Below are 9,313 nucleotides of genomic sequence, written 5' to 3'. Positions count from 1 at the left end.
TTTTTTTTTTTTTTTTTAATAAATTTATGGTATATGCTATCATCGTTCTTCTCACCAAGTACTAGTCCACAACCAAAACAAACAAAAATGGTTCTGTTTTTTTTTTCTTTTTTCTTTTATAATTTGTTCTTTTGTTTTTCAACAATGTTGGTTTTCAGATTCTTTTTTCATGTTGCGCTTATGGATTCAGTTTGTAATGTTTGACCTGTCTTGTTTATATAGCAAACTTTTTGCCATGTTAAGATACTTTAATGGAGATGACCTTAGGTTTGTAAATTTTAGCAAGTATATATCCAAAATTGTTATTATGATTCTAGTTTGTGCAATGAGGTCTGAACCATTTTAGGGATTATAAACGGGTTTGGAAGATTGATGATATTATTACATACGTGATATAAACTCTTAGTTGTATGAACATTACATCTAAAGACTGACAAATTTTTTTTATAACATTATAGGAACGTACGTACGTAACTATATTATCTTAAAAGTTCTGATAGAGATTATTACATGGAGTCATCGATACATAACGTACTTATATATACGGATAACCATACATAGATAAACTGGTGTACATAAGTTTATGTAGCTTCTGCGATTCCGATTTGAAGATTTTCTGAATCAAATACGGTGTGGTAGGCTCCCATAAAGACATCCCCAATAATCCTGTGTATAATTAAGAGACAGTCTTGACCTCAAAAGACTCTTAAACCAAAAATGGAGAAAAAAAAGTAGAAATCATCCCAGCTTACCAGAGAGGACCAGTCGGTGGAGGCAAATCGTAAGCCGAAAACCCGCTTATGCACATCTCAGCATAGCCTACTCCAGTTTTGAGAATGTACTAAAACATTCAAAAGCAGCAAAGAGACTATTAATATATGAACACTTCTTAGAAAAGCGTAAGATATATAATGTAAGTCTTTTTCTTAAATTGTTGAGGTGTGAGACCTCCAATTGTGAATGTAACATTTGGCATGTTTTCGATGTTCTTGCAGTCGATAATTGATTCACCTGCGGGACTTGGAAGGCTCTCACAAAGCTGGTTTACGTATTCAAACGCTTTCTCTTTGGTTTCATTCAGTTTCAGTTTTGTTTGAACCCAAACAACAGTCATCTCACAAACTTCACATAGAAGTGATGATGTTTCTTTCTCCACCACTGTTTTTATTCCCGTCCTGCACACATCAAGATTGATTTAATACCGATGTGTAGTTTGTTTTTTCTTTGAAAGATTTCTCACATACTCTTGTCCGAAAACGCAGAGACCGAGCTCTTTACACACTTGACGAGGTAACATAAAAACTTTTCTGTTATACTGTTGAAGAGTGTAATGTGTAAAAGTGACGATAACATTTTACCTTTGATACTAAAAGATCCCATATCATTTCTCCGTATTGAGAGACAACACCCTTGCACTCCGCGCTTACAATGCCCTCAGCGCCAATTGCGTGGTTAATTTGCGTGATAACAGTCTGAAATGGAGACCAATTTTCAATTAGACAAAATATGCTGTCAAGTTTAATGACACTATGAGCATCTTCATTAATTGGTCATTTTTTAGTAAAGACATTTTTGCACACTCTAAACATACTCATAATTAAATAACAATAAAATTAATTCTTAAAAATCTTTAGACACCCACCAAAAATTACGCATAGAGAGATTAAGAGATTAAAAACAAATGATTTTCTTACAGTTGGTCCAGCAAGTAGTGAAGTTCCTGAGTTCATAATTGCAGCACAACCTTGCTCACAAAAACCTACGCATGATAGTTTACGATATCATGACCCGCACATGACTAAAACATTTAGCGTATGTAGTTTAGCTGATGAGCTAGATTTACCAGTTGAGTTGTTACCGACTAAGATATCTCCCATGTTAAACTGAAAAACATGAAAAAAAACTTATGTTAGGATCTCACAGTAAAAGTGTGACAAGACCAACAATAACATATAAGGGACATGCGCCTACCGAGTTATATACCAACGTTTTAATTAATTTGGAAACTTATATATAGTGTCTTCTCACCTGCCAATAGCCTTCTCTAATGACAGGGACATAGGTGTGGTTGCCTTTGAAGTGGGCCGGATCAACACCTTGATCCACCATGTTGTGAAAACTTGGTACGGCATTTCCGACTGAAATCTCCTGAAATCCTAACCCGAGTAGACCATCAAACTTTCCAAGGAGAAAAGAAAGACTCCCTTCGCTTGTAGCTTCGATAAACTCCTGAATTTTTTTTGAGGAAGATTTAAGTGTAATGAGAATGTGATTTCATTACAAACCAGATGAGTTTAAAAGGGGAAAACACAAATCCAAACCTGATTCTTAACTACAAGATCACCAACTTTCACATTGTCCTCACTAAAGAAGCCAGAGATCAACCCCGACCCATAAGTTATTGTACACGTCTTTCCTGTTACTCAAAACGTGATTTAAAGATAACAAGTTTGGTTATATGATTACTATTGGTTCTAATAGACTATTAAAATAATTCAATAGAAATTACATACCATTCTTGGTGTATGTTTTGGATTTCGTTGACTTGTACTTGGGATGGAGATAACAAGCCAGCTGATCAAGAACACAAACATATACAAGACAGTCAAGAAGAGACAACATACGCCCAAGGAGAGACTGTGTAAAGCACAAAGTTCAAGAAACTCACAGAGAAGTAGCATTTTGAAGATGGAACCCAGAGATTGGAACTTCCAGTATCGAATATAACTTCAAATTCCTGCGAAGGCGTTCCAATTCCAATAACTCCGTAGTATTGAGCATCCAAGAAGTTTTTAAGAATCACCTGGTTTTGTTCACTAGAATCACCTCCTACAACAGCAAAAGACTGGTCATCTGTGGTGGGGTGTTGTGAATATTTCAGCTTCCTGATATCATCGAGCTCAAGCCGTCTCTTCTTCAGACCAACACGAAACAGATCACTGGAGGTTGTTGGATGAATCAAGATTGCTAACAGACAGAAACAAGTGGCTTGATGGATAAGTTTGTTTCGTGTTTCAGAGGAAACCATCTTTATCCTGTCATCATCAATTTCACGGTGGAAATTAAAGAATCATTGGTATCTCGTTTCTCGTTCTGGATTTCATAAATTAACTTAAGACTAGAAACTCATCAGTTCTTGAAGCAACTTAAAAAGTAAATTTAAGATGTGGAAAAGAAACAGTAAGGAATCAAGCCATGTATAGTAGTAACAGAGAGAGAGACCAAAACTGAAAGAGAGATTGGATTTAAAACTTTAAAAGAGTCATGGAAAAACAAACCTGAAGAGGAAAAAAGGCCTTGCCTGAACTTCTCTATGAGGAAGAGCAAATCCTTCTTTAGTTTCCAATAATTTTGGGTTTTTTGTTTTATCATACACTACACTCTCTTATTTGTTATCGTGTAGATATTTTCTTGGTCTAGTGAAAATGAATTTTTTTTTTTGTTAATGTGAACCAAAAGATAAAATATTTTAGTTATTGTTTTTTTTTTTAATCTTATAATCAATTTTTGTAGTTGAAAAATAAAACTATTTTTTTTTTCAGAATTTGTCTTTTTTTTTTCAACCAAACATTAAAATTAAAATATAACTCCACGGTTGATTGCCCAACCCGGGGATAAAAGTTTACAAACGTAGTTTGAGAAAGTAAAAATCTTAGAGGGGGATATTGAATTAAGATTTTAAAAGACTTTGGGGAATTTAATAAATTTTGGATTTTGAGAGATTTATGTGAGTTTTTAGAATATTGGGTGGAATTGTTAGATTGTTTTTTAATAGAAAATTGGATTGTATGAGATTTCTATGGGAGATTGTAGGAGATTTTCTAAGAAAAAAAAGGAAAATTGGAAGAACAAGCAAACGCAAAGAAAAGTATTGATTGATAAACAGAGCATTGTAGTAAAACAATATAGAGAAATGAACAATTAATTCGGTTACAAGACAAGTCACGTTAAAAACTTATCTCACTTCGATGAAGATCCTAAATATAACAATAATAAAGATGACAATACGAAACACGAGCAGGATGTACAAGCAGCGATACTGCGAGAACTGAACCTGAATATATAGTAGCTTGTTCCTTCTAAAGAGTTTCTCTCTGCTCTGAAACTGCAAGTTTCTTATCTTCTTCTGTTATATATATATATATCTGAATAAAAGAGTCAAATATTGCTTGACTCTATAGTCTAATACGTAGGATTATTACTTTTTTGAATGGTTTGTCATTTGTGTACACGGTGTGATGTGTTATATTAAAAAGGACTTCGATCTTTTTGTAGCCTGTGCTCATGAATTTTGCAAGGAAAGCTCAAGAGAAGAAGATGAAAAGTTGGGACCATAACAAAGTCGTTATATGATCTTAGCAATACCTCAAACCATTGTTTATTTTTAGTAGTTTGACCGGTTTTACTTGATGACTGATATCGTATCTGGTGTCTGGTGAGCCTTGGAAACGGTCTTCAGATCAACTGACACAATGGCTCCATTTCTGAGTCCGCACTGAACAATGTTTCCCTGGGGAAAAAAGAAGTAGAAGTGTCCATCAGTAAAAACTGAAGACATGATGACTTTTAACTTGTCAGAACGGAGAGTCAGACAGTAACTTGAGCCTCGAGTTATTATTCAATTAAGAGAGACAACTGAATGAACAGATACCAACTAAGAGTTGGAAACAGTATTGAGCCGCTAGAAAATGATGCATCTTGGAGCTTAACTTAAGAGAACTTTACCGATTGATGAAATTGTAGCGCAAGAACATCGCTTTTGCTTCGGAGAAAGTATGAACCTGCTCCTGTTTCCAAATCAACCGAAGCGGCTCGGTACCTGTCAGTTTTTAATTGTTTTCCGTCATGTAATTTTAATGTAAAATATAATTGTGATATGAAAATGCAACACAACATGACAACGTTACATATACTAATTAACTCACCTTTTTTCTACTACTCCTCTACATACTTTCCAAATCCATTAGAATTACTATGTCGAATCATCTACATGCGCATAATCTTATAATAAAAACCGACCTTAGCTCAGTTGGTAGAGCGGAGGACTGTAGTAGACGCAGATTATCCTTAGGTCACTGGTTCGAATCCGGTAGGTCGGATCTTATGGGCTAAAGCCTTTTTCATTTCGTGTATTCTAAACTTATGAAAATCTTTGTGTTCATAGATTATTTAGAAAAGTACACACGAATCAAGTATAATACAATCCGACCTTAGCTCAGTTGGTAGAGCGGAGGACTGTAGTTGAAGCAGAATATCCTTAGGTCACTGGTTCGAATCCGGTAGGTCGGAATTTTCTCCCATATGTTGGGTTTTTATAGCGTTGTGACCTTTACTCTTTTTTGAATATTGGATCTAACCAATGCACGCTGGCAAGAAAATAGGACTTAAACAAAAGCTTTTGATAGAATTCTTTTTTTACTCGATTGGTATGTTTTAGGTTTATACAATTGTGATAGCATACGAAATGGATTTTATAGTACACTAAGTAAAAAAATACTTTGAGCTTTCCTCTATTCTATGCTTTAAAAACCCATATGATCATAGTGTTTTTGAAAGATCAAATTAAAGTTGTATATGAACAATAATATTTAAAGGCTCGTGGCTAGTGCTTACAAATTGTCAACGTTCCTACAAGCGTAGTGAAGAACCCTTTGCCACTTTCTTCCACGATTTGTATGCCTTAATTTTCCAATAATATAAACAATCATAGCCCACATCTACGTATTACATGCAGATAGATAAGTAGATGTAAAATACATCAACAAGGGAACTCTTCAGAAAAATTGTTTTCGAATTCAGAAAATGTATTATGATTCTTGAAACATAAAGAGAGCCGAACAAGCGTTGTGGTTTTCATATTCTTAACTATATTATAAATCGAGTGAGTCATGCTTAGACTAATCCACAATTCTCACTGTACACCAGCATTTATGAAAGAGAATAGTATATGGATAGGTCTATTTTTGTATAAGAGTGTGAAAGTGTGAGAACTTTAAGATCTGAATAATGAATAACAATTTCTTTAAACTCTTCTTTTGATTAATAGAAAATCAGTTTTATAAGTTTGTTCTAAACAATTTCCTATTCTCTCAAAAGTTCTCTCAAAGAAACTCTAAGTTCTTTCTAAGTTCTTAGCACTTTTTTTTTCCAAAGACTAAAACTTAGTAGCTAGAAAACTCTCTCTTGTTTGTGCTCAAGCTCAGGCTAGCTATAGCACCCCTATTTATAGATCTAGGTATTAGCTATTTAATTAGAAAACTACCTAATATAATCCTAATAGGAATTTAAACAATTTCCTTTTTCTTTATGGTTTAGGAAATTTCCCACTTTTTCATGTTTACATTCCAATTGTAAACATGAAGTTCTTCGATCTTCTAGAAGCTTCTCGTGCCTTTTAATCTTGTATAAGTCTTGATAATTGCCTCCATAGACCACTCGATACTCTGTTCTTGTATTAATGTCAAGCCCTTCTGAAGTAGTTCAATCACTTGTTCAAATGTTGCATCTTCAATCTCCCCCTTTTTGACTTTGTGCTTCACAAGCATCTGCACTTTAATTCTTTTTCATGCATTCAAAATCATCTAAATGAAACCTTGAATAAACTGAAAATCCTTAACACATAAATGTCATATAAGTTTGCAGAACAACAAACCAGCTGACAAATGAACTCAAACGTTTTCAAAATAGTTTTGATAAACAAAATAAAACACTGCTCCCCCAGAACTGTAGCTCCCCCATACTTGTAGCTCTCCCAGAATATCAGATCCAGAGGCTTTCTCCCCCTGCTTGTGAGCACAACAGTTAAAAATCACTAAAGCATTCTTGACAATGGATGATTCTAAATCAACCTGTGAACTACATCAGTAAGGCTCTGAAGAGCTTGAGCAGTATCGACCAATGCTTCATATGAAATCTCTGCACTATCCTGACCAATATGCGGCATGCGTATACTACCCAACTGAACAACCTCAGATGCAGAAGAAGACCCTTCTTCAGCTTGTCTTCCAACTGGTGATTTTTGCATCGGTTCATCACATTCTGGAATCAGATTATGCTTCATATCATAGATATGACCTGTTATGGCGTCCTTTGTATAAAACTCAGCATACACATCCTCTTCTTCATCTGACCACTCAAGCGGACCTTTTTGAACTCTAAGAGTTTCGAAGATTGTTCCTGGAAATACCACATAGCGAGTAGGATCTGTCCAACTTATGTTCATAATCTGATTATAAATTAACTGCCCAAAATCAAACCGAATGCCCTTGATAATCTTATAAACGACCCGAGCTCGTTTAACCGAAAGATGATTCCTGTGTTTCGAGGGAACCCAATTGTATGCTGCCAACATTAAAAGAGCTGCACTTTCCTCAGGTAGATCCGCAAATTTTAAATTAGCCCAAGTCGACTTGTCTTCACCACTTAAAAACTCTGCAAGTTCATCGTTACTCAACTTATCTACTGCTGCATCAGCTTTCTTCTCAGCTTTAGTCAAAGGCATAATACTAAAAGCTTGATTAATCGCCTTAGGAGAAAATTCATACCAATGTCCCCTTACAGACACTTGAACACTTTCCCTAGCCTTTCCATTTGGCAAGTTGGCATAGAATTCACAAATAATCTCTTTGACATAAATAGAAGGATCATCAACTGTAGCTCCAAGTCCTAATGATGATATCTTTTCAATGAACCCAAATTCATCCGTTCGAGACATATCCAATTGTCTTTCAGCCGTAAATTTCCTAGAAAATAACTGAGCATACCTTAATTTGGTTGCTTTGGAGATAAACACGTCAGAATGAAACCCAGATTTAGCCCGAACATTTCTAGCACTTGGTTCTGCGGATCTTGGTCGTTTTGACTTGCAAGCCGATTTCTTCTTGCTAGCGGATGCTATCTCTCTCTGTTTCTTGCTCCTCTGCTTCTCTGCATGTCTCTCAATCTGCTCTTGTACAGAGAGTTCTCCAAACCCAATTTCTGCATCAGACTCCGAAACAGGATCCTTCTCTTTACTCTTGCCAACGAATTCCACCTCGTTATCCATCGGATCTTCTCCGTAGAGATCATCTACCCCTTGATCTACTTGATTCTTCTCCGATTCACCTTTAGATGAATCATTATCGCTATCGGATCCATACGGCACAATCCTTGGTTGAACTTCTTCATCATCACTTGAATCATCAACCAATTGAGGTCGATTGACAGCCCCATCATCTCGAGACATCTCCGACTTCCTTGCTCTTCGCACTAATCCACTTCGAGTTGCACCTACCATCTCCGATTCGTTCCTCCTTCTTTCTATTAAGTTTTTTTCCTTTTTTTTTTCGACACACACGAAGTAGAGATTCTTAGACTTTCCTCTTCTTATTTTGTAAATCACAAAACAAATATTTTTTTTCCTTTTTTTCATTCAAAAACCAGAAAATCCGCTCATATCTCGATAAATCTTTTCTAATATCTCAGCCAGATATCTCAGATTCCACTAAACCATAACCAAAATCAATAACCCAATACTAATTGAATTGGAGCGATACCAGCTTTATCAACCCTATCTCCTCCTGTACCAGCTCTGGTCTTGTGAATAATTCACATCTCACAAACACCAATCGAATTTCGCAAGAACGAAAAACGATTAAAATCTAAAGCTTTGGTGAAAATATCTGCTAGCTGTTCTTTAGTATCAACATGCTCAATCAAAACTTGCTTTCCTTCAACCAATTCTCTGATAAAGTGATGTCTCACATCAATGTGCTTGGTTCTTGAATGTTGAACTGGATTTTTAGAGATATCAATTGCACTCCTGTTGTCACAATACACTTGTAGCACTCCTGATTCCATACCATAATCTGCTGACATATGCTTCATCCATAACAATTGAGTACAACAACTCCCCATAGCTATATATTCTGATTCAGCTGTAGACAAAGACACTGAATTTTGTTTCTTACTCAACCAGGCTATTAGATTGTTACCTAGAAAAAAACAACCTCCACTTGTACTCTTCCGATCGGTTACACTTCCTGCATAGTCTGCATCACAATAACCAACCAACCCTTTGTTTGAACCTTTAGAGTACCAAATCCCAAAATCAACAGTTCCTTTGACATACTTGATAATTCGCTTGACTGCTTCAAGATGAGACTGTTTTGGTTTTGACTGAAACCTTGCACATACCCCCACACTAAAACTCAAATCTGGTCTACTAGCAGTAAGATATACCAAACTCCCAATCATTCCTCTATACTGCTTGACATCTACATCCTTACCATCAACATCTTTTGATAGTTTCAGTGAAGTACTCATAGGTATCAAA

General features: G+C 35.6%; 2 protein-coding genes and 2 non-coding genes across 5 annotated transcripts; 2 read left to right on the top strand and 2 right to left on the bottom strand.

The window, feature by feature from the left end:
- LOC104701092 (aspartic proteinase-like) lies at window positions 458–3,360 on the bottom strand. Of its 2 annotated transcripts, none has more exons than XM_010416725.1 (11): window positions 3,279–3,360; window positions 2,669–3,035; window positions 2,514–2,574; window positions 2,322–2,416; window positions 2,029–2,229; window positions 1,844–1,883; window positions 1,695–1,759; window positions 1,359–1,472; window positions 949–1,175; window positions 753–841; window positions 458–666 (listed from the first exon to the last, which is right to left on the bottom strand). In XM_010416725.1, exons 2-9 carry the CDS (start codon window positions 3,026–3,028, stop codon window positions 1,125–1,127), a joined length of 987 nt encoding a protein of 328 aa, XP_010415027.1. In that variant the 5' UTR covers window positions 3,029–3,035; window positions 3,279–3,360; the 3' UTR covers window positions 458–666; window positions 753–841; window positions 949–1,124. The 2 variants fall into 2 exon arrangements, with proteins under 2 accessions (XP_010415027.1, XP_010415028.1); XM_010416726.1 differs by having other exon boundaries at window positions 1,012–1,175.
- On the bottom strand, window positions 582–1,114 carry LOC104704591 (aspartic proteinase-like). Its single transcript, XM_010420648.1, has 3 exons — window positions 949–1,114; window positions 753–819; window positions 582–666 (listed from the first exon to the last, which is right to left on the bottom strand). The coding sequence occupies exons 1-3, from the start codon at window positions 1,112–1,114 to the stop codon at window positions 582–584; spliced, it is 318 nt and encodes a 105-aa protein (XP_010418950.1).
- On the top strand, window positions 5,015–5,099 carry TRNAY-GUA. Its single transcript is given in 2 exon segments — window positions 5,015–5,051; window positions 5,064–5,099. It is a non-coding gene; the product is annotated as a tRNA-Tyr (tRNA).
- On the top strand, window positions 5,205–5,289 carry TRNAY-GUA. The gene is given in 2 exon segments: window positions 5,205–5,241; window positions 5,254–5,289. It is a non-coding gene; the product is annotated as a tRNA-Tyr (tRNA).

The sequence above is a fragment of the Camelina sativa genome, chromosome 7, assembly GCF_000633955.1.
Source record: "Camelina sativa cultivar DH55 chromosome 7, Cs, whole genome shotgun sequence".
NCBI classification, from domain to species: Eukaryota; Viridiplantae; Streptophyta; class Magnoliopsida; order Brassicales; family Brassicaceae; genus Camelina; species Camelina sativa.
The sequence above is the reverse complement of the archived record's forward strand: the minus strand, read 5'-3'. Positions and strand labels throughout refer to the sequence as shown.